Here is a 26,205-nt window from a genome sequence, read left to right as displayed (position 1 = left end):
AAAGATCCTAACCACAGTTATGTCCCTTTTGAAGGAAACAAATACAAAATTTCATCCTCGAACGGAAATCGTCACCTCCATCTGTGTAATAACATTTAATGAAGATGGATAGCTAATGTATGTACAGCAACCAATTATATAATTAAATACAGGTTTGACTTCAGAGTGGTTTATTGGGAAAGATGTACGCTCCTGGCAGAGGGGTCTAGGATTCGCGAAGCGCCACTATAAATATGTTCACTAATTGTTGTTTTTTGCCACACACGTGTAATTGGTAGTTAAGATAAGAATATAGCTTTTTTCACAAACGAGTTAAGAAAAATTTATACGAGCTGAATTAGGGTAAATGTTCTTCGTGTAAAAGCATGGTCATGTGTTACTCCGTGGATATCAGTTTTCATGCTACGAAGGTCACCAGCCATCTCGGGGTTTTCTGTTGATCGTTTCGTCTTGTTTTGTGCTGATCCTTGCGATCGTTGATTATCCAATCTTATCCATTGTTTTAGCTAGCTACCAATGACACCATACTGCACAAACATTTCAATAAACAGAAAGGAACAGACACTAGTATGTTATGTATGTACTAGTATGTACACGGAAACATATCATATACAACAATATTGCCAGTGACAATTTGCGCATATACTTCACAGTATAAAGTTAAAATGAGAGTGTTGACCATTAAGTACGGAACACGAATTACTGTAAAATTAAATATATTATTGATAATATCGAATCTTAAACTATAAAGCTTGTTATAATCTATATTTATATCAAAGTTGGCTCTCACATATTATACACTAAGGGATTATATGAATGTACTTTCTTTAAAAAATCTGGACACATTTTGGGATCGATTTAGCCGTAAAACATTATGTTAACGACATTATCATAACAAAGTAAATAGTCATTTTTTATAATGCACCAATACCGTTACGTCATTTCATAGTAGTTCGACATATCAATGATACAACATCAATGACATAAATTGGCCATTTGAAAGTCCACTTACATATTTCACTAGTTCCTTTATTTGAAACAAGCGCACCATTCATATTCTATCACACAATCGGAAAGTAATACAACCCCTAAAGTTTGAGCTACTGTACTGGTCATTGTAGTTTCCCTTTAACTATAAACGCATATGTATCTGCAAAAACCTTATCTCATAATTGAATTATCTAACTTTAAAATAGTAAAATAAGATTAAAACGTAATACCAACTTCTCCCCGTATTTCGAAATTATACATGTAGCTTAAGCGCGTTGAACAATTAATGTGTAAACAATGAAAACCGGAAACGACTTATTCATATTCACGTACATTCATTTTGGAATACATTTCTTTTGCTTAAGAAAGCCAATACGACAATGTTCAAAATGATTGTATTTATGAGTATGATATAAAAAGGAAAACGATATTCCTAATAAAAATGCATAAGATAATATTATTTTAATGCTGGATAAGAGCCAACAATAGATGACCTTATTTCTCTGTCTACATTTCTCATACGTCAATATGGGTGCATTCTTAAACCATTTCAAACCACATAAAATGATACCAAAATAGAACTGAGTATCGGTTTCTTTACGACATATAACACAAATATAAATATAAAGAGGATATTTATTTGTTGCTGTGTTAGACCGAAAAATATTTTAAAGAGTGAGCACCAAAAGCAATACTTCACGATTGTCAAAGCTACGAGGTGAAATATATTGCGATCTTACACTGCATCAAACAATTGGGGATAATTTATTTGCCTTCACCCGATATGGTTTCCTTTACCCGTGATTCCCATATCGGGTCACCTACTAAACCGTAACTTACAATATCGACAAGAAGTACACCATAACTTTTTGAAACGAATCTAATAGCACATTATTAAAAAGCAAGGGTGTGAGGATTGGGAATCTGAGAAATGTTGACGTTAACCTTTTCAAATGGTCGAAAAAGAAAGATGAAACAGCGAAGATAGTTTGACGTCATGTCTATTTTTAGCCTGAATAACGTCAACTAATATAAAACGTATTATATACATGCCCTTCTTTTACGCTGTTTACATAAAGTTGTAACCAGAATAAATTCAACCTTGTTAACAACAAGCGACACCATATGAAAACAAATCTGTTTGGCATTTTGTTCGTCGAAGCTGGCCGCCTGCATTATACATACATCAAACCTACCGATTGTAATAATTATATACAGGTCAATTGATGAGTGTTGCTTAGTGGTATAAAAGTGAAAATCAAAGGTGGTTTAGAGCTCACAGACTCCGAACATTAAATTGTCCATTTGATGTTTCAGTACTTACTGTCTTCTTCTTCAATTTCTACAAGAAGACGGACTAGACAGCAATTCAGATAAGGTAATAACAGTATTAAAAACGAGTTAAGATAATTTAATACAAATTAAATGAAGCTAAAGAATATTTTTGTGCCATGCCCTTCTGCATGCTGCTCCGGTCGACCTTTACTGGTGAGCATGTGTAGCCAATCATCGCGATACCCCATCAATGGCATTGTCGTTTATATTTTCCAAATGTGAACTTCAAAGGTCTGTGCATTCATTACGGCAATTTGGCATTGGAAAACATATTCAAGGATTCGTATTAATTGTTAACGCTCAGCTACAAAATAACACTATATTGCCCAAACATTTACTGAAAAGATTACAAGATAAAAGGTTATACTTTTATTATAAGCTTCTCTGATTAGCAATAATAACATATTTAAACAGTTTCTGAAAGAAAGAAAAAGCAAATGATTATTTGAATTAGTCATGGTAGGCGGAGAAATAAAACACACTTTAAACAATGAATCCAAAACATAAATGTTGTCAACATGTTTTCGTACATGCATATCAATATTTGATTGTCACTACGAATCATACCAATCCGATTAAGCCTTTTATACAATGAAAACAATAAAAACATATATTGTTAAATCTTAACTTAATCCATCAAGCTATTTTCAAAATTTATACTGTATTCTATCTCGATTGTTTTGCTACCAAAACTTATGGTATCAGATAATTTTGACCAGTAGATGGATGAGCAGCAGCATGATACTTTTGGTACAAAAAATACCTATAAAAATCTCAAAAATCTGTTTTCAAACTATCCTGATTTTAAACAATGCATGCTTAAATCATTATTTGTTTGTGGCGTCTTCTCAAACCTTTGGAAACCTTTTTGCTGTTCTGACCAACTGATGCAGGATATATTTAAGAATGTCTGGATTAAAATGTTAAACAGAAGTATGGTTCACTACAATAGATAGTTATCAATATCAGTATATGAAAAACAACCGACAAGAACGTTCTTTCAGAAAATAAAAATAAAACATCACATAAATGAATCAAGCGATTTGTATTGCAGATGTAGTGTGAATATCGTTATATACTTTTAACATTAGAAGAAAAGGCATCAGTAACCACAGATATGTTTAAGTTTGTTAAATTGTAGGAATATAAACCAAATATATATAATAATGACATCTGATAATCTACATCTAAATTATACATGCTAAGATGATTTTTAGGCTTAGCTTAGTTCAACCATATAAATAAACACGCTACATTGTGTTTAAAACTTAGTACACTGATTTGCCTTAATATGAAAGTTACGGGCTATCCAAATCTAACAATGAATGATTTAAGATGAATATTATATTTTATAGTTCATAGTATAACATGATGTATAAGTGTTACTTTGTTAATTATCTAACCAATCGTGTATGATAATTTTAAGGTTTCTTTATAGTAATAAGTGATAAACACTTTTGTCGTTGTGTGAGTCTTTTTCGTTATGATGTATTTGTGATAGCCTACTTGTACATTTATATACATACATGCATACGATTTTTTACATACGAAACAAATCATGATTTTCATATAGAACAATATTTCAAGGGACTACTTGCGAATATACTTTACAATATAATACAAATATGAATGGTTAATAACACACGCAATTTGACGATTGCATTAATTATAAACTAGCAAATTCAAATACACATATGGCAGTACCAGAAGAAGCCGAGATTGCTCAACGACATTGGCGTCATGAAATATGACTCTGATAATATAATAAACACATTCATTGTTAAAGCATCATGTTCAGCATTTACTTTAAGAATAAAAGCTACACAAAGAGAGATAAGTACACAATGGGTGCACATAACGTAAGAACATTCAACCTCATTGCGTATTGCTTTCTTCGTAAAGTTTATAAAACTCCAAAGAATATTGTAAAATCGGCGTCAATATAGACAATGCGTGTTAATCTGAGTATTTGTCATGAATAAAGCTTTTTTTAGTATGAAGGTACTTTCTGCTAATAGTATGGGCACCCGATGCCGTCACGTTATTTCATAGTTATTTGACATACACGTAAAATTCAAACGTTGATAACATAAAGTGGACATTTGGAAGTCCACATAATGCTTTCTTAATTCATTGATTTAAAAAAGGGCACTAACGTTTCTCAGTCTATCATACAATTTGTAAACCAATACAACTCTTTGAAGGATATGATACCATGATTGTCCTTGTAGTTTCCCTTACATCATTAACGATGATTTTCTTCAAAAACTTATAAAATAGATAAATAATCGATTTTTAAGTAAACAAACCTAAATAAAAAAGCCCATCCCCGTAGCTTTAAGGATATCGCTCATGATTTTGTAAAATGCAATTTTTTGAAATACTGATGGCTTGAATTCTTTAACAAATGTTATCCTTATGTGTTCTTGTGTGCGTGCATGTTCCTTGACCCTACCGGCGTGGGTTCGCTCTCTATTAACACCAGAACATTTGTTTACACTCTAATAAGTGTATGTGTCATTTCGTTCAGTATCAAAGAGTGAAATAGTTATAATACAAGTGTTTTCAGATGCAATACCGGGAAAACAAAATTTTATGCCTAAACATTATTGAGTCCCTTTATACGCGTTGAACAGCTCCTGTGCAGCTATGACATTAAAAAATTATTGACACCGATTTCATTTATAAATCACATCACTTAAAATGATGGCAAATACGACAAAGTGCAATATGTTCTATGACATTAGAAAAACTGCAGTCATAAAAAATATAATCAATAAGATAATGTGAATGAAAACAACAGTTTTTAAAGTTCGATAAGAATCAGCAAAAAATGAATTTACATTAAGTTTAAGAAAGCTCTGTTCTCCAAGTTGTTGACTGGCTTTAAACAACACACTTATAAAGGCTTTCTAAATAGTTCATAGATCACTAGAGAATGCAACATGAAATAAAACAATACTAATGGACAAGTATGTACGAAGCTGAATATAAAAAAAATGTTACTGAAAATGTTGTGTTAGTGACTGGAAATAAAATTTATGCTTTACGGTTCGTGATTTCTATCATAATTTATAAAACATATTGAAAATAAAAACTTAACACAGCATAACAAAATAAGTTTGCACTATGTCATATTTACACTCTGAATGTTTCTTTTAAACTTTAAATTCGAACCTTACAGTCTTCCCGTTTCTTCGTTGAAATTGGCGTATACATCAAAGGAACTTAGATACTCAGAAACACATCCGTGACAGAAGCTAAATTGTTCCTGAAAACACAAAAAAACATAAGCATGGACACAAAAACGCGGACGTTGACCATTCAACTACAGCACAATGATAAAATGACTATAACGGAAATTATTTGAGAAATAATTTACCTGGTTCGGGATCGCTAACCTCCTCATGGTTTTGACCTTCCTAACAGAGTTAAGCACACTGACTTCGTGTTCCACGGCCATCTTGTGGAGAAGCAACGAAACGACACAGAATAGACCGCTTTTGCCCGCACCATCTCTGTGTTATTGACATGAAGATTTCAAGCAATGCATACTATTAAAACAATTGTGATTAAGCATAGTAACAAAATATTCCATTTGTCATGGGCAATCGATTGTAATGACCTAGATGACATATGACAACACAGTTTTAGATGTCTTAACTTTAATCCGAGGCTATAGCTAACCATTTCCTGTCATATATGAAATAACATCGATAATAAATATGACTATTGGATACATAAAACCTCTTTTTTCTCGAACGATATAACACCCACTAATAATACTCATTCAAGTTGATATTCAACGACGTATCCAACCAGTTTTTAAATGTAAAGCAATAAGGTGAAAAGGTAACCAATCAGTACTCACAAGCAATGTACCAAGATCGGCCCGTCACCTGACTGTTTTGTGACATTCTCTATCACGTTCAGAAATGAGAGAAAGTTTGTAGTTGACCTTGGAATGTTGTTCGTTTCATCCCAGTCGGTATATTGAAGATGTGGAATGGTTCGTTCAGTGCTCGTCTGGAGAAGTTAGTACGTATTAACACATTGACATTTATGATCGATATTGTTGGTGAGGGAAAATTGTTGCCACTAGTACCTTAGTGCATGCACGCTTGCAAAGTTTCAGATTGAATATGTCTCATGTATAAATTGTTTAAAACACATAATCTAAACATACATCTTTTTCGTAAAATCGACTTCAGTTCATTTCCGTTGCAAGGACATTAATAAAAAAGAATTACTGTAAAGTCTACTACACTCATACTTGAAGGGGAAGGGACATGTTCAAATTCAGTAGTTTATGGACATATTTTTATTGTATTGATTCCTAGAATTATATAATTATCTAATTTCTTTACCCCTACTCCTTTGTGTTGAATTGTCAATGTTCGCTCTGCGTAAAACGTTTTCTTTTCCTCTCTTGAGCAACTGACTTGAAACGTTCCCTGTTTCAAAACTTCTTGGTTTGCCGCTGGGTAATATATGCCGATATTCTGTGTAGATACTATGATTAAGTATAGTGCTCGAAAAACAAATCGAATATACATGGTATTGTATTGAATTGTTAGAAGCTCCATTTTGATAAGACAATTCTTTACTTGAATCATTCAACAATTTGATAGATGGTCTTTGGTCAAGGCGAGATTGTTTATCCAAGTTTTGGATTTTTTTTGCTGAACTAACTATTGGCTTTAATTATTATATATATAATATAATTTACACGGTGGTCAGTTTAAAAAATGGCTGACATCTGGTTCCTATCTCTGACGTTGTATCCGACGGTAATAATATATTTTCTAAAACCAAATTAAAAAAGAACTTTACCCTTTGTTTGTCCATATCAGCTTCGAAGCTGACGATACATGAACAGCTCTCTTGGACAACAAGCGTCAAAAAGTCGATTACTGTCTCTGGAAGTGGAGTCTGTGCTACCAGGTAACGTTTTTTGATTCTGAAGCTCTGTGAAACGCAAACCAATTAAAATATATTACGGCTAATGAGATTGTTTTTTGTTCTAGAACAGGTGAGCTGATGAAGACGATGTTGGATGATTCGTTAAAGTATGAACGCTGATAAAATGAATATATGTATACTTGATAAAAATAAAGTCAATCTGTTTAAAGTACAATTCCGTGTTTCGTAAATCTGAACCAGCAGCGATAAAGTACAGTTTTAAACAAATGTTTTGAATTAGTTTGTCCACATTGTATAAAGGCTAAATTACCAACTCCATTGCATCACATGCACACGATGGAAATGCTTATTAAAGTAAATTGATTAGTAGGTGGTAACTATTATGAGTATGCACTTCTTGTTTGATTTTAGAAATGCGAACTAAAAAAATAGGACCATGCTTACGTGAATGTATACAGCATTGATGTAGTCTGACGCCCCAGGTTTGAGGTTCAGGTAAAGTCTTGGCCTGTTTTCGTTACCTAAACAAAAGCAACACTATCAAAATCCGAATACATAATCACAAAGACACCTTTATTCTTTCACTTCATTTGGCTCTGTATATAAAGACAATACAACTGGAAACGTTAAGTTTTATTCAGCATCGATTGCCAAAAAATATTCAAAACAATTTTACCACAAAACACATTAATTGTGACTTTTTGGGCATGTTAGCAATATTTACCCGGAATATCTGCATTTGCTCTGTTTTTACTCAGGTGCTGCTTATTTCGCTCAACTGCAATTGCTTCGTCTTTCGTTCGTTTTTCGACAGTGTGTTGCAGTCGCTGAAAATAAATAAATGCAATTCACGCAAAGATACTATATTTAAATTGTAGGCTTCACAATTGAATCACATCTTGAAAAATATCTGTTTAAGGTAGAACTACAATAAGATACTTTACATGAAATGCATATGTTTGTACAGCACATCTTGTTTTGGTATAAACATTCACACAAATGAAAACGCAGTTGCCATGGACATTATTTCAAATACAATTCAAAATTCATTTTGATATGTTTAATGCTTTTTGTGCATAATGGTCAGCATCATCATTTTTCACAACGCTTATGAACACACAAAGGCTATACTTGTACATTTATGTTTTCCTTAAGAAAGACAACCTGAAGACCCCTTATCGTACATGTTCCCGTTCAAGGCATCCACTGGAGTTTCTTTATTTAAAATTCTACACGGTATACACGGACAGTAAACCTTTTGGATGACAGGCTATACTTCTTATCAACAGAATGCCTATGTTCAAGGATACCCACCTTAAACTGACTATTCAGTTCTTGTAAAGTGTTTTGTTTCATGAACTGGTCGAAGTTCTCTCCCTTGATTTGCTTGCAGTCGAAGGTCAACGAGTAAACCACAGCTGTGTGCAGAAACTGATACTGCTCCTGTTACGAGATATTGAGAGTAATAAGAGTCAATGTCATTTGAATACAGCGCCTGGATGGATAGACGAAAGGATACTTGACACTTACCGATGGTATTTATATTTATTTGGTAAACGAAAATACTGTCTTAGCTCATGTTAACAAAAACGAAACATTTAGAGGAGATAAAAGGTCTAAAATACACAATTTTGGGTTAAATTACAAAAGAATATTATGTCGACATGCTAGTATGTATATATCATCAAAACATGCGGTTTTAAGTATTAATATATGCTCACAAATATCAAGGAAACTCGGAAGAGAACGCGCACCAAGCAAATGAACATTTTTGAAAACTACATGCTACTTTGAGTAACAATAATTCGTATTCGTATGGTTAAAAGTTATGATCGTGCAACGCATTAAATCGCAGAATACATGAGCAATTATTTATCAAAATACAATCCTGATTTAAAGTCATAGTTAGTTTATGCTTTGTACTCGCACGGTAATTCTGCAATTGTTTGATTGTAATAGCATTCTCCAATCTAATCAATGATTAAACCTCATCCTAGAATCTCACCGATGTCTGAACCATATTCGGCCTGTTCAGGCGCATTTTGTGGACACATCCCGGGATATCAATGGCTCGTTCCGCCTCACCCTCTTTTGTCAGGATGTCCAGAGCAATGTATGTGCCTGTTCTGCCGACACCAGCACTGTAATTGTTACGGACATAATTTACTGTGGCATCAAACAAAATTATAATTTATTCAGAATGAACACCTACACTTGATAATTACAAACGTATTTCTCACACTCTTGTAAGGGTACATTTCCACTTGTTCATTATAATGTGAAGCCCTTTTGCAATACCCTTTTCCAGGAAGTTCAATATTAACTTTCCGCCATCTTAAAACATTCATTGACCAAGGTTCTAACCTTTTAAGAGCCATCATTGTTGTATTTTATGTTTAAAACGTATTATTATAGAGTAATAATTCAATCAAATAATCTCAAGACTATTCAAGGGCTATGAGGAGAAAAAGAGTATACATAACCTTAGGAGCTGAGCATTTTAGTAACGTAGATTTTGAATAATTTGGAAATTGAACAAACCTGCAATGCACAACCGTTGGTCCATTTAGAGTACTCGGCGTACTTTGAACCCTCTGTCGGAACTCTATCATCGCGGTTACATCGTCGGGTATCGCTTTGTCAGGCCAACACGTGAAGTGCAGATGGTGCAACGTCCTTTCTTCGGTCCCCTGTAGGCACATGGATTGTATTGCATGCATTAGTTGTATGCATAATATTTTGCTCCGCTAAGAACTGTCAAATTGCGTAAAAAAAATCTCAGGGCCTCCGTGAGAAATATGTATTCCTAATATTGTATAGAGTATACCAAACTTTTATTTCGAGAAGAGAATACTTGACAATTGAGGGTCCTCCAACCGTCAAACCTTAAAAATCTGGCTCAATAGAGTTTCCCCAAGAACTTCAATGAAATTAGGGATTCCAACCCTATCTGCAGACGATGAAATGCAATTTAGAGTACATATTGCAAAAACTTTCCAAACCGTGCAAAGTCTGTCATTTAGGTAATCCATAGTAAATAATTTTAATAAGGCTTTCCCAGTACTCAATTGCGGGATTTAAACGGCTGTGAGTATGTTGTTGTTGCTGTTGTTGTTGTTGCTTTTTTGTTTTTTTAGGGGCGGGGGGGGGGCGGGGTTGAATGTAGGCAGTTTAAATAACAATGTTCAGTGAGTAAAATGTATTGCATCCAGTCATTGAGGCGCATATTGTGATCGTCCTAACAATAATTGTTTACGCTCGTGTCAGTTTACTGTGTGGTAGAACTGATAAAACTTTGTACAGAAAGTATATAAAGAAATCATTTTCTTGAATCAAAAGAAAATATAATCTTATTCTTAAGTTGATTAAATCAGATGCGTGTCAAAACATATTTAACAATTCATGCGAACACTTTCAACATAAATTGTAACTAAATCTAGCAGAGCAAAATAATATGGCTAATTATTATGCACTGGCGATGTCACAAAAGGCTTCTGTTACAATGAGCGGGTTGTAATTTGTCTATTTAAACCCGGAAGAATAAAAATCGGCTTGCCTTTTAAGCTGCTTAAGTTTAAAGTATGCTAGTTTACAATGAGCTCGCTGAAGCATTGCGGACAATATTGACAGTAAACCTTTATAAATTCGATAGCCTTTGCAAAATGCTTCTAGCTGACGATAAACACTATTAATGAAATAAATTAAGTCCTATCAGAAGTCTGGTTATTCATAAACGTGTCTTAAATGTGAAACTAATCGTTTTTGTATAAGATGATATTTCGCATGATACTCTCTACTTTCAACCTTTTACGTTAATGTACTGGACAATCAATGCAAACAAACAAGAGACCAAAATTGAGTTGGATTGTACGTTTAAACATAAAACTTTAATAAACCTAATAATAAACCTTAGTAAAACTTTATTAAACGCTACAGTTCTTCTTCAAACAATGAACATATCAGAATCGATTTAATAAAGACTCAACACCAACTAAGTAGAAATATTTTTGGAAAAGCATGAACTTTCTTAGTTCAGTTTCTTACCATGGTCATCGTTAAGGCTCGCCTTGTAAACTCAGCATACTCATCCTCCGAGCGGCTCTCCACCTTTATTTCACCATACATCTTACTGGCCCCAGGGTTTGGCCAGTATTGCTCGCATTTAGGGGTCTGAAGTAGCACACCAAAAATTGATGATATCTCTACGTTGAATTATCAAACCAATAAGCATTTTAAATAGAATAGTTTGTCTTTACCAGAACACGACTACGATGAGACCCAAACTCTACACTGATCACTGAAGTTTCTTATAATGTACATTTAGAAAAATAAATAATCAGTAAGGAACAAAATGTATCTAATTTGACTGTTTTAATAACCTTTTTCACTCAATTATCAGCACGACGTCGTTCAAAAATTGTGCGAACTGTAGCCTTAGTATGTCTTTAACAGTTCCATGTTAGTAACGTTTTTTTTGTATCAAATTGTATACAGTGACTGAATCTTATGATTTCCATAAATGATTAATGTTTATTTGCACTTACTCCATGTTCAATGAGATTGGTAACCATAACAATTTTCTCAACCCTTTGTTGCCAAATCATTTTCCAAAACAAGCTGAAATCGTCCAGTTGTTGGGACATTGGACCTGAAATGGAAATATGCCATCTATGCGTCTATATATTGTTAAATACTTATATAAGAAGTGTGTTACCAACGATAATACATTTATGGCTGAATTACTTGTTAAATTAATTTAAAACTAATAAAACGGACGAACGCTGAATGCTTCTTGCTGTCGTTTAGTTTAAATCTAATAATTTACTGGACTCAAATGGCTTTTAATATATATTTTTTTATTTTCTGTTTTAATTAATTAAATCCCTTTTCAATATTGCGGGGCGAAAGTTTTTCATACCGATTGCACCATGTTCATTGTACAGTATCACTTTCAAATATGAACTTCAATTCAAATAATTGCTTTTTAACGTCTGTCAATTGCATTCAACTTTTCTGCTGTTTTTACAAACGCAGTACAATGAATTGCATGCATTTTAATAATGACATTCTATCTAACAAAACCCCCATAATCCGTGAGTATCACATGAGTATCACATGTCATTTTCCTTCTTACCTAAGGTGGCGATGTACTGCTTTGGCTTTTTATATCCCTGAAAAGGGTACAAATAAACGGGTTGATTATATTCTATTTACTCTTTCCTCAAACTTCAGAAACGATGACAGCGTGTAAATAGAATCTCCCTGTAGAATAAAACATTTAACAAGGAAGTGTAAAAAAAAACATTTTCTATTTACAGAGGCACAAAATAGCACGTAAATAAAATTTTCAGTAAAGTGTTCCTTGAATACTTGTCTGCAGAAACCATCGCATCGCACAATTACCTTAGACTAAAGTTTAGTTGCCTTAGATTCTGCTTTTAGATTATCAAAACATTTAAACATTTAACATTTAAAGTAATCGCTCCGAGGAGCGGACACAAATGTGGTTGTTTTTCATTTAATAAGAGGCATAACTCATGGATTATAAAAGTCAAAATTATGGGCCATAAATACATATTGTGCTTATTGTCAACGACAATATGAGTCCCAAGTTGCATTTGCATATTTTAAACTGTGGTCGATTCATGGCCAATGTTAAACATGTTTAGCCGACGACTCCAATGACACCAAAGCAATGACAATACTTATTTTTTCCTCTCAAAAAAACAGACGAGCTTATAATGTTATAAATAAAACGGCATAGCTACATACGTCGATAAAGCTGGCATTTATGTAATCTGATCCAACACTGCCTGTGACCTTGACCCTTGAATCATCGTCTAAAGGTCGCAAAGAAAAAAATAATAAGTCAAGAAATGTTGTTCAATCAAAGTATTCCCATTTTGGAAGTTAAATATTTGTAAATGAGTAAAGGAGTTTAACACGAAAAACAACGGTTACTACATAAATATTATTCAGTTTCATTTACCTTAACATCAAAGATCAAAGCGTCCTAAATCGTTACTATTGTGTACGACTATCATACTAGACACAAACAATATGAAATAACAATGATCATCACTTACATGGATAAATGCCTTTGTATCGATTCTTAGTCGTGTTCTCCCTCTTTTGCGATTCCACATATGGCTTCACAAGACCGAGAGAAAATTTCTGTAAGCAAGTGTAAAATTAACTTTAACATGTGTAAGTAAAACAAATAATGAGGATATTATGACTTAAATCAAAGTTTTAATTATGACTTAAATCAAAGTTTTAGAAATATTAATATTATAGTTGAATGTTCCCGTAGGGTACTTTCTAAAATTTATACCTTATAAATAGATAAGTTTTTAACTATTTTCAGGAATATACCATTAGAACTATGAATTATCAGTATGTCAATGTCATTCTTATGCATTCTACTAATAACCGTGGTACATGTAATACGATCAACCTTGACATTTACCTCAAATTCTGCACTAAACGCATCATGAGTCTTTCCGTCCACATACTTGAGGAGTTGATTAATGTGTACTTTTGACTTATTAGTTGATGGTCCTAGTTCATTGTAGTACGTCTGATCATCTCTTGAAGAATACTCAAGAGCCCCATTGCTCTTGTCATCTACATTACACAATGCACTTATTAAAAAGTGTGAATATAAAGGCAATGTCACATCATTAATTAAACATGTACAGTGCGAACTCAAACAATGGACCGACTTACACAAATGTTTTGAGATTTGTCGACATAGTGTACAATTTAGACCACACTAATAACACTAGAAACTAATATCTTACAAACCTCGTTGTAAAGCTTACCTATCTCCAGGTCAATCTCGCTTTCAAATGCAGTTTCCTCATGTGTAGATAATTGCTGCTTGGCAGCATTGGGTTTGTTTGCTGGTGGCCGGGAAATCGTTGGAATTGGTTTTGTTGATTCTCCTTTGACCTGCCCCTCATTATAGTATGTCCGATCTTGTGCTTATGAAAACAAGTCATTCAAGGTAGATATAAGAATTGTTCTTGTTATAAAAAGAAGACAAGACACCAGATGGTCCCAAACTCGGCAAATACAGTATTTTATCAAAACAAGCGTAGAATAGTCAAGTTGAGCTAATATGAGGACAATATAAAATCACTTTACATGATTTAAAGACTATTTTGTCGTTGCCTCAGCTCAGTGTACCCTTTTGAAAATATCGCATATTGGTTTCCAAGTTAATATTGTGTATAGTTAGCCTGTAAAAGTCACGTGATTAGTACAAATAGCTATATTGACCCTTTTTCTAAAACTAATGGTATTTGCGTGGAAGACAAATCAAGTGAATTTCGAATTGGATAATTACGCTAAAACTGCGAAATATACATGGGCTATACGCGATGTATACACCAATAAATAAGATTCTATGCGTTGTACACAACAATATTAATTTTATGTAAGTTTTTGTCAAATTTCTTTGCCTTCTTGCAATTGTCACTCTTGGTGTTTTGCCCCCCTTTAATTTGGTTAATATAATCAAAACCTTAGTTTTTCGGGATATTTTCTGAGAAATTTACGGATCATATATCGTATTCACTTAAGCTATTATAAATATGTTAGTTACTTACTTTCTTTATTATTTTCGTCGGTAATGTTAGCTTGGAACGTTTTATTACCATTTCTCTTGGTTTGGCGCGAGGCAGGAAGGCGAGTGGATCTGTTAAAAGTGAAGTTTGTTACCAAAACAATGTTATCAGTTAACATTATTTATATCGTGATTCAATCTGAGCACATTCTATTTGTGATTGCATGAAATTCATATCATTGTTTTCATATCAATTTTCAGTATACAAGATGTTGGTAAATGGCTTTTTCCATTAACAGATAAGAACCTACTTATTATACATACATACTTATCAAGTGCCGAACAAAGATGGAATTAAAGCACGCAATATTATAAACAACAACAAGACCATATACCTTCGTCGAAAGAAGACTAATGCAGCAGCCACTGCAATGATGACTACAATTCCACCACCAACACCTCCAGCAATAGCTCCTACTGGTGGTCCAGCTGTTACTTTCTCTTGTTTAACTATAAATTTGAATAATTGAGCATACAGGTTCAACCCATAATCGCACAAATATTAGCTGAATAACAGTCCGTAGTAGAAATTTAGGTTTATGCAATAAATGTTGATATGCCATCGTTTATTTCTAATAACGAAATATTTATTGAAGCTCTAATCTATCAACAAAGACTAGTACATAACATCGAAGGTAACAAGCAGCCGATATTAGTTTTTAGTGTCAACATATTGAACATGTAGAACGATAAGAAACTGACCATCAATATTTATACTTAAACTAGAACACTGTAACAATAATTGTCTGAAAATGCAGTAAACGTTTTATGTAGACGTGCATAATAAGACACTCATGTACTAGTTTAGGAATTAGCACAAAATCAAAGCGCTTAAAGCACTATTCAAGAAAAACCTGTCTCTTTCATATTTTGAAACTTAGTAAAAAGATTCAATGGAAGAATATATAGAATACAATGTTAGTGTTGAATATAAATCAAGCGTAACAGGCTTCACTTAAAGAACTTTCATAGGCTCGAATTTTTCATTTCTATGGATATCTTGATAAAATTGTATTCCTTATGTTCTCTTTATCAGCAATCAGTTATTGTGTTGAGATATAGTTACCATAGCTTGTTTCATTGTATGAGCATTTGCTTTCTATTGTTGTATCCTTTTTAAATGTTGATATAAAACTAATGCCATACTTTTAACATATAAAGTATGAATAATTTATCAATGCAAAACCGAAAATAAAATGAAATATAAATCATTAAATATTGTTACGTTGAAAACAATGAAAGTAAATTTTCTAGATTAAAGCATTAGAATAATATGTTACGAATACTAGATATCATATTCTTACCTGTGCAGTCATCGCCTTCGTAGCCATCGACGCAGCCAAATTTGCAGTTTCCATCGCCTTTACATATGGTTTCTGTACCACTTTTCTGACAATTATGAGGGCAGATTGTTTGACACTGATCCCCGAAGAAATTGCCTTTGCAACCAAACAGACAATGACTGTTTTGATCACACTTGCTTTCAGAGCATGAGGAGCTGCATGATTCGTTACAATACGAACCATAAAAAGTGTTATTAAAACATGCATCACAGATTCCAGTCTCTTGATGACACTGCATATTTCTACAGTTGCTATTGCAACTAATGCAACTTCCATTTGCATGTGGATAAAACCTATTGTTGCATTTCAGACATATCCCACCAATCTGGTTACATTTAGCGCATTCAAAATTCAATGTTGAACATCTTAGAGAACAGTTCATTCCATAAAATCCATCCTCACACCCGTCTGGGCATATGGGTCCTGTTATGCAGGAACCACCTCTACAGTTTGGAGGGCACTCACAACATGCGGACACGCTGCTATCAACAAAGAATGTATTGTTCAGACACGCGTTGCAATCATTATCCTGGCAATGCTTCGTATGACATTTGCATTGGTATTGAGGACGTAACCATTGACTTGAACAACGTCCACATTCTTCACTGTTTTCGCTACAGATACAGTTCGGAGGGCAAATGCATGAAGGTCCAGTATATGCATTTAAACACGATGTGCAGATTGATCTATCAGACTGTTCACATGCCGCGCATTTCGAATCACAATATGTCGTACAATTGTTACCCGAATATCCATCTACGCAACCATCTGTGCAATTCCCATACTTTCTCGAGCATGTCCGTGCCAGGCACTTTTCCGAGCAATGTAAATCGCATGATTGTCCGTAATAGCTGACTTCGCATTGTTCACAAGTAATGCCGGTAAAATGAGTTCGGCAACTACAGAAGCCGTTGTTTTTGTCACATGTTGACGTTGAACAACCCACACTACACTCATGCTCACATTCGTTTCCATATCTCCCTTTTATACAGGTTTCACATTTTGTACCAGTAAAATTGACTGTGCAGTTACATGAACCGTTTTGAGTGCAAGTTCCACCACTGCAACCTATAGAACAATTCAAATTGCAGTATGCCCCGTAATATTTATCAATGCATTGATAGCAGGTTCCATTATTCATACAATTGCCATTATAACATTCGACAGGGCATTTCGTGCATTCGTCTCCAAAATATCCAGTTATACATGTCTTGCAAGATGATCCAGTAAATCCTTGCTTGCATGTGTCGCATTTATTTCCATAAAAATTTGCTTTACATGGACTGCATGCTCCATCATTTTTACATGATCCACCATCACATCCGACTGAACAGTTCTTGTTACACAAATTGTCTTTATCATAAAATGCAGCCCTGCAGGTTTGACATGTTTCGCCAGTTTTTTGGGAGCATTTATAGCAGTTACCAGGACATGGGTTGTGACATTTATTTCCATAAATTGTATCAACACAACCGTCATGACAATAATCATCGCCATAAGTAAAATGATAGGAGCAATTTGCCGCCCCTCCCTTACAGCAAACACAGACAGGGGTGCAATCCACCGGCTGGTGGTCTATAATTGCCGTAGCTAAATAAAATAAATGCGCGTAAATAATCTTAAACAATATTTATAAGCAATATTATTGATATCATACAATATTCACGTAAAACAGATTTAGAAGAATTTGAAACAGTCGTCACTGTAAGCAATTTGTTTCAAACATAATAATTTGAATTAGATGTTGCCATACTTATCTAACGCTTAATTGAAAAACAAATACATGACGTATAATATTTATCACTTTTTTACATAATATTTTAACTACCTGCCATACATAATCGTACACCGCACAGAATAGCCAAAACCTGAAATATCATTCTGCCTTGGTAGTGTTCTCGAAACGCTTTCTGCAACAGTCATAATGGAGATTAGTGGAGATTTAGGATAAGTTTATTTTATTTTCATTCTCTTTTTTCGAAAACAAGGGATAGTGTGTTTCCAATAAATAAAAGGATTTCAACTTAACATTAAATGGATCTAGGAAAAAAACAAGTTTGATGTTATTTTAGAAAGATTAAATAATTGATTTTAATTATATCACTAGATCTTTGTAAAACAGATAGGTTTAAATAGCATACTCTCCACAACGTTTTCCGGTATTTCCAACGCTTTGAAGGATGTTTTTTTTCCGCACCACGCGAATACCTTTGTAGACAATGCTCATGATTATGTCTAGTATATTACTTATAATTTTTTGACGTTTGTCAATGTCTCAAGGGGATATGATAATTCTGGTAAATTTGATAATTGACAATTAGGCATTTATACAGAATAGGCATGCGCCTTAGTTGAAACATGTTATTTCATGAAGAAGTAGAGTATAAAATATAAATTCAATACAAGCGCATAAGAATTCGATCGGTAAAAAACAGTAAAAATAAATAGATTGATAAAAGGGTCTGTGAAAATATTTTTAAATCGTGCCAATTGTTTCTGAAGAAAAGATTTTTCAAAATTTTCCATATATACATAATTACATATTGTGAATACTAGCACCCCTACTGATGGTAAAGCACGTGTACAGTTACACAGGGCAAACACGAACTCTGCGGAACCTTTTTGCGGTATCAATATAGGAGTTTACGAACGTAAACATATTAAAGTTTATAGAATCTGAAAATCGTAAGTTACAGTTCAATAGTAACCATATTCACGGAAATGACGAGTCGATTATAATTCTCCACAAAAACATTCTTGTGATATCCATGCGAGACTTATCATACGAGTCACAACTTAGTGATAATGATTTGTATGTGCCTAGGTACGGTATAAACAGATTATGAAATTTCTATATATAGAAAAGCATTTTGAACTGCTGTACTGTACTGAATCGGCAGACCTCTGAATTGGCGAAAGAGTTCCAAGTCCGGATAGAGGAGGGAATTAGAGAACTTTAGTTGGAAGAGTTGAATGTGTGTTGTGTTTCTAATAATACATCTGGACCCTATCAGGCGTATTGGTACAAAGTTCCGAAGATAAAGCGGACATATACTATTTTGTTATTTTAAACAAAACGATAAGTTTGTGGTTGTACCCCTCTCAGATCTCGAATAGGGCCTGCCAATTAATATCAGTGTATAGCTTCTCTATTTAGACCAATTCAGTTGCACCGGTGATAATTATTGCCGCCTCGTGTTTGGACTTTCCCATACCCTGTTTTTCGATTGCAGTGCAGATGTCAAAAATTAAAAGTCATGTGAGAAATTTATGCGAACTAATGTCTGCACTTTGATAAAGTAAATATGGGAAGACCAACAACAGTCGTTTAAAGGTCCTTACCAACATAATTCTGGGATAGTTCATGGAATTAGTAGTTTGTGCAATAAAGGAAATTTACTAAGTACCCGTCCATTTACATATCTTTCTCACATCAGCGTTTAGAACAGAGCCAGCATTCACAGGGCTGTCTACGACCATGCACAAGCTTTTATTAACAGCAAAAAGTGTGACAGAGGCTCGAACTCTGTCGTTTATAAAGATGAGATATCAAGTAGCGGGCATAGCATTGATCCTTTTATCGAACGAAGGTTAGCGGAAAAAACTTTGTTGTTTCCTTTCATTAAGGTACTAAGAAGCCAGCCAAATGAGTATATTTTTACAAATGACGATACCATGCGGTTTGGACTACAGACCCATATGCCAAACGCAGTCAAATGCTTTTCGTTTATCACAGAAACAAGACGAGCCTCCTTTCCCTTTACAGCTGAATTATGCGGTCTTACACCAGACCTACGTCTTAACTGAATAGCGTTTAGATTTAAATATATTTAACATCTTAGACTATAAGGAAATTTATAGGAAATATCAATTTCTACATTAACTATCTAGCATGTCCCCCTTGTGCCATACGCCTTGAATATAATCATTGTCTTTATTTTTCAGACTAATCTTCGGAAAGATAACAAATCTGGACAAGATGGACAAGGATAGATAGATAGATAGATTTATTTCAGCATAAAATGTACATAGCATGGAATTAAACACATGATAAATAATATCAGGAATAAAATATATCCATGTTAACTACATTATATATCTAAGGATAACACAAAAAAGGGATTGATAATCCCTTATTTCCATTGTGGTCCTTATATAACAAACTAGTTGACATAGGAAGACATGCTATTAAGAAATTATAATTAAAAAAAAAACAAAAAACAAAAAAAAAAAAACAGAAGAAGACTGATTATGTATTAATTGTATTGCATATTTAAATATAAATAATAATATGTTAGGTACAATAAGAAGTATCACAGTGTATCACAATTGAAGTGCTGTTCAAATACTAGATTAACAGAATGTATTCAACAATGGACAATAAAACAAGACATAAATATCCATGAATAATAGGTATGCTAAATTAAACATGTGAGATTACCTTGGACATGAACCTTTCTATTACAATATAAAATACATGATATATGAACAGCCCTAGTCCAACAAATATGTTTTAAGGGAAGATTTAAAAGACTTCAAAGACTTGCTGAACCTTATTTCCTTAGGGAGATCATTCCATAGTGAGCATCCTCGGTAAGCAAAGGATTTCTTACCAAAACTATTGACCTTTGGATATGAAAAACGCCTACTATCCATAAAATCAGTGCCCTGAGATGTAGCGGACATTCTGAATCTAGTTTTATAATTGTGTGCCACACTAACGGGGTTAAAATGTTCACTTAGATATGAAGGGGTCAATTTGGAATGAATCTTAAAAACATGACAAAGAGTTATAAAATCAACCCTTTTGTCCACAGGTAACCAGTTAAGACAATTAAACTGAGATTTTCCAATGTAGGACCTAGATTCTAAATTTAAAACAAATCTCATTAGTTTGTTTTGTGTGACCTGAAGCTTATTACGCAAGTCTTGGTTAACAGAATAAAACCAGATGGTAGAGGCAAAGTCTAGATGGCACTGAATAAGGGACATGACCAGTAACCTTTTTGTGTGCTGGGTAAGGTACTCACGCTTCCTAAATAAGAATTTTAACCTTGTATTTGCCTTTTTCATGACCGACCTAGCCATGTCCTCAAAAGACAAGCAATTATCAATGGCTGCGCCTAAATATTTTACTGAAGTTTTACATTCAATTGGCAAACCTTTGCAAGTCACGTTTAGATTGCCTTTAGATTTAAGCCTCTGTTTTGACCTGAATAAAATAGTTTCTGTTTTACCCAAATGCAGAGATAGCTTATTACAGATAAGCCACTCACTAACAAGTTCTAATTCTTCAGAAAGGCTAGACTCTAAATCTTCTGTACTTTTGCCTGACACTAAAATTGCGGAATCATCGGCGTATAGGAGCAGCTTATTTCTGACAACAGCTGGCATATCATTCACGTAAATTAAAAATAAAAGTGGACCTAATATTGATCCTTGTGGGACACCACATGTGACCTTTGATTGAGAGGATAAAGTACCAGAGCCTGAAACAAGTTGGTGACGGTCGGACAGGTATGAGGAAAACCATCGTGTTGTTGACTCGTTCAGACCAATGGCTTTAAGTTTCATTAGAAAAATATCATGGTTGACCGTATCAAACGCTTTCTGTAAGTCTATGAGCACCATGCCAACAAGGTTTCCTTTATCCATATTAAAACGTAGGTAATCGGTCAAATGAAAGAGGCATGTCTCAGTAGAACGTCTAAAACCGGACTGTAAACTATACAGAAGTTCATTGTTTGTCAAATATTCCTCAACTTGGTCATATATAACCTTTTCTAAGACCTTAGATATGATGTTTAAAATGGAGACTGGACGATAATTCCCAACTTCAGTTTTGTCGTTTTTCTTAAACAAAGGAACAACACGTGCAGACTTAAGGTCATCTGGTACGACTCCTTGAATGATGGATAGGTTAATTATTTGTGCAAGGGGGTTTGCTATAATGTTTGATGAGTCCTTAACAAACTTCGAGGGAATACCATCACGACCAGTTGCCTTGTTGGAGCTAAGGCTGTCCAAGAATTTCGATACTTTACTTTCTGTAACTATTGAAGTACCAAAACTGTTTGGTTTTACACCTTTGGACGAATAATATTGAAAAACAAAATTTCTGCCAAATCTGTTTACACACTTTGGCAGTTTATCAACAAGGTTTGCAGCAACAGTTGTGTAAAAGACATTAAAAGCTTCAGCTACCTTGGATTTATCAAAACATATTTCACCATTAACATTTAAACCAATGCTGGAAGAGGACTGGCTGTTCTTGGAAGGCAAACCAAGCTGTTTAAGGCTCTTCCATATAGACTTTGAATCATTTTTATTACATTCAAGTGTGTTTCTTAAAATAATTCTTTTTTTTGCATTTGTAATACATGTTTGGGCATAGTTTCTTAATTTTCTAAACATACATAAATCTTCCTCAGTTTTACTTCTCTTATATTTCTGAAAAGCCTTATCTCTAGCCTTAATACTCTGAAGAACCTCATTATCAATCCAAGCCTCTGTTCTCTGCTTAATGCGGACCTGCTTGACTGGTGCAATGGAATTTAAAACGGACAAAAAAGTAGATTTAAAATATGACCAGGCAATATTTACATCATCACATAATAGCACATGACTCCAGTCAGTACCAATCAGGCTTTGCTGAAAAGCTTCCTTATTGTAGTGCTTAAGTGACAGAATTTCAACAGAATTGTGTTTACCAATACAACTACGTGTAACTTTTCTTGTACAAAAAGTCAACTGCCACTGACAGTTGCACTGACAGTTGCAAGCAGATTTTAGATATTAATGACTCATTTCATTTCAGATTCCTAAAAAGACTGGCTCAAACCTAGCGAAGACACCATAGCGGTACCACAACCTCTATGACTGATGATTCTGTATTATCTTGCATCACGAACAGTGACTCTAAAGATTTATTTGAAATTCTCAAAGATGTCAAAAATGAACACAATACACGTCCGGTGCTAAGCTGCCTTAATATTAAAGGCAAACGATACCAATTCCATGACATTCGTAAAAAGTCTTGATGATTAACTTTCAAATCTGCTCGTAATTGCTAAAACAAAACTGGATTAGGGTTTCAACAACAACCTTTTCACTGCAGGCGAATACAGGCTAGGCAGACGATTTTGCAACTGTCATGGCGGAGGACTGATGGCCTTCACATAAGCCGATCTCCCCAGATCTTTTAACGCCACAGCGACCTAGGAAATTGATCAACTTAAGAGCCTAAGAAGAGGTATTCTGTGCTTGTATCGCAAACCGTCGATGTCAGCTGTATATTGGGCTCACTGACACCTATTGAAACAAGTCATTGACGAGTATAACCCAGTAAAACAGAGAACCCCAAAAAGGAATCCACCACCTAACATAGTTCGAACTCTAGGTACTGTAAACTTATTTACAAGGCTCTTCAAGCAAGAAACACCTATAACAGAAAACAGAAGATTATGGCAAACTGTTAAAATCTTCACAAAGTTCAGAAATCGTTAAACCAAGGTCAAAAGAGAAGCGAAGGATCATTACAAATAAGCTTATGATAGGCACTGGGAAACCCTATTTTCACGAAAGATGGCCCCTTTATAAAAATGAACTAATGACCAGTCAGTGTTTCAACATCAATGTCCAAATTACAGGTCATAAGTGAGCATCTGAATTTAATTATATTTTTCACTCTTTTCTGGCAGCTTTCAGAATGATATATGGATGTCAAACTACCCTGTTAAGGCTTGTGAAATTCCTGGGAAAATCTAGATAAGAACAAATATGTAGGTGCAGTTCTAATAGACCTCTCAAAAGCATTCGACTACCTGCCCCATTATCTCATCTTAGACAAGCTTAATGAATGTGATCTCTTAGCTCCAGCATGCAAACATATCCACAGCTATCTTACAAACGGGTTAAACTTTGTCAAATTACCACTGAGTGGGTCTCCATCCTGACAGGCGTGCTACAATATAAGGGCCTCTAGTCTTCAACATCTATCTCAATGACAACTTCAACTTTATCATAACGGCAGCCTTAACTATGTAGAAGACAATACTCTTTTTGTGTGTAATAAAAATCTTGCGGTTGTTAAGACCACTCTTGAAGAAGAAAGTAGCCATAGTTGTTAAATTATTTACTTCCAATTAAATTCAGGCTAACCCTGACACATATCAAGCAGTTTCAGTCAGCTCAAAGTCTGGTAAAGATATATCACAATCCAAATTATTAAATCACACTATTGTTTTATGAAGAGCAAGTTGAACCTTTAGAAGCTGAGGTAGATAAAAAAATGATGCCTCGATTTCTTCAATTTGCAAAATAGCAGAAAAGCAACTGACAATCCTCCAAAGACTAAACAATTGTTGATAATCAATACTGAGCTTATTATCTTTAAAAAAAATATCAGATCAATTTTCAACAACTGTCCTGTTATTAGGCATATTTGTATTAAGAGCAACACAGGAAAGTTAGAAAAGATTCAATATAAAGCCTTAAAACATGATTTAGATTTGAACATAACATCTGAGAAGGTTAGGATTCATCGCTATTGGAAAATACATACGTCTCACCAGAATATAGTCGAAACCTTGTACATTTAAAGGGGCTGTACTCCATATGATCAAATAGCGAAAAAAAGAGAAGAAAATTGTCGAAAACTGACATACACTTGGCATTGATGTGTATAATGCATTGAAACTTACTAACTGAAGTACCACAAAGTTTACAATTTAAGCAGTTATTTCGTATTTTTCCATAAAAAAATATTACTGGGTATGTCTACCAGGTAGAATTCATTCCTTATGCGTGATTGGCTAGTTGGTGTTATCACGTGATATTACCGAGGCAGGTTTATAGCTTAGTTATGTCACCCATGGAGAGTAAGCCGCCGTGGCCCAGTGGATACGACGCTAGACTGCAATTTTGGCGACACGGGTTCAAACCCGGTCTTCGACACAATTTTATTTTACAATTAGGTACTTTTTTTACAATTATGATATCAAAGCGTAACACATTCTATTAGATAATTGTCCTGTAAATATGGGCCTATTGTCATCCCGAATGAAACAACGTGCTCTCAAAACTACCTGGAATTTAGAAGGCGTATCCGCACATGGACACGTTCTTCTTGTAAATGATCAATGTGCAAAAAATCTTCAATAACTATAAAATAACAATAAATCCTTTTTTCCACGGAAAGGAGCTTCGTTTTCTGTGGGATGGCCTACACCCACTGGACTAGATGTGGCATTCAAATTTCAGAACAAAAATCAGCGGGAATTCTGAATATGAATAAAACATATCAAATAATATTATTACACGGGCTAAAATCAAATCATAATTGTTTTAAATTTACATATTATGAAAATCGGTCGAAGACAAACAACTACTTATGTTCTGTTCGGCAAGTACTTGTTAACGTGTTACGAATCGGAATTATCAATAAACATTCTTTCACAATTGTTGGCAATGATATTTTCAGGACGGTGGCCGCGCAGATTTTTGGACCGTTACCTGTAGGGAGGGATTGACCAAATCATAAGAGCAACCATGCCTTTATACACTACTGTTTCTGATTTAAGCAGCGACATCTAGTAGTATTTAAAATACATGATAAATTACGTATTCTTAGAAATAAAGATTTTTTCTAGCAAGCTGAATTTAATTATAACATTTGTACCAACTACACATCACTGTACCATGCTGTTATTCTCATGTACAAACTGCAACTTACGATTTTGCTGTTTTTAGTGTATACGATTATCCTTAATTTATACTTTTGAAAGAACTGACCAATGTACAGTGGTTTGCCGAGTGCGAGTGGGTTGACCGTACAGCCGGGAAAACTAGTTAATGTTATTACTGTACACAATGGCCTAATCCATCTTACATGTGTAAGTTTATGCATGACTATATTAAGAAACGGCTTTTGCAATTACTCGTGCCAATATTGTACCTATCTTTTTAAACTATGTGTTTTATTTC

The 26,205-nt window shown here is 34.2% G+C and overlaps 1 protein-coding gene across 7 annotated transcripts in view; it reads right to left on the bottom strand.

Moving 5' to 3' along the window:
• Positions 1 to 2,681: 2,681 nt before the first annotated feature.
• LOC128205437 (receptor-type tyrosine-protein phosphatase kappa-like) overlaps positions 2,682 to 26,205 on the bottom strand; it is a 28,655-nt gene continuing 5,131 nt past the window's right edge. For 2 of the 7 annotated variants that reach the window (XM_052907063.1, XM_052907064.1), the window contains exons 2-23: positions 18,363 to 18,429; positions 18,050 to 18,131; positions 16,183 to 17,811; positions 15,214 to 15,328; positions 14,862 to 14,950; positions 14,073 to 14,234; positions 13,718 to 13,875; positions 13,335 to 13,422; positions 13,021 to 13,088; positions 12,383 to 12,419; positions 11,793 to 11,896; positions 11,293 to 11,418; positions 9,790 to 9,938; positions 9,254 to 9,389; positions 8,563 to 8,691; positions 7,973 to 8,075; positions 7,693 to 7,769; positions 7,159 to 7,293; positions 6,693 to 6,827; positions 6,197 to 6,351; positions 5,708 to 5,843; positions 2,682 to 5,596 (exon numbers count right to left, since the gene is read on the bottom strand). In XM_052907063.1, coding sequence (XP_052763023.1) covers positions 5,504 to 5,596; positions 5,708 to 5,843; positions 6,197 to 6,351; positions 6,693 to 6,827; positions 7,159 to 7,293; positions 7,693 to 7,769; positions 7,973 to 8,075; positions 8,563 to 8,691; positions 9,254 to 9,389; positions 9,790 to 9,938; positions 11,293 to 11,418; positions 11,793 to 11,896; positions 12,383 to 12,419; positions 13,021 to 13,088; positions 13,335 to 13,422; positions 13,718 to 13,875; positions 14,073 to 14,234; positions 14,862 to 14,950; positions 15,214 to 15,328; positions 16,183 to 17,811; positions 18,050 to 18,101 — 3,876 coding nt within the window. In that variant the 5' untranslated portion in view covers positions 18,102 to 18,131; positions 18,363 to 18,429 and the 3' untranslated portion in view covers positions 2,682 to 5,503. The remainder of the gene's footprint in view (positions 5,597 to 5,707; positions 5,844 to 6,196; positions 6,352 to 6,692; positions 6,828 to 7,158; positions 7,294 to 7,692; positions 7,770 to 7,972; positions 8,076 to 8,562; positions 8,692 to 9,253; positions 9,390 to 9,789; positions 9,939 to 11,292; positions 11,419 to 11,792; positions 11,897 to 12,382; positions 12,420 to 13,020; positions 13,089 to 13,334; positions 13,423 to 13,717; positions 13,876 to 14,072; positions 14,235 to 14,861; positions 14,951 to 15,213; positions 15,329 to 16,182; positions 17,812 to 18,049; positions 18,132 to 18,362; positions 18,430 to 26,205) is intronic. The other 5 variants (XM_052907065.1, XM_052907060.1, XM_052907067.1 and 2 more) reach the window with 3 other exon arrangements.

This window comes from Mya arenaria, chromosome 10 (assembly GCF_026914265.1).
Source record: "Mya arenaria isolate MELC-2E11 chromosome 10, ASM2691426v1".
In the NCBI taxonomy this organism is placed as follows: domain Eukaryota; kingdom Metazoa; phylum Mollusca; class Bivalvia; order Myida; family Myidae; genus Mya; species Mya arenaria.
This window is presented reverse-complemented; position numbering and strand designations above follow the sequence as displayed.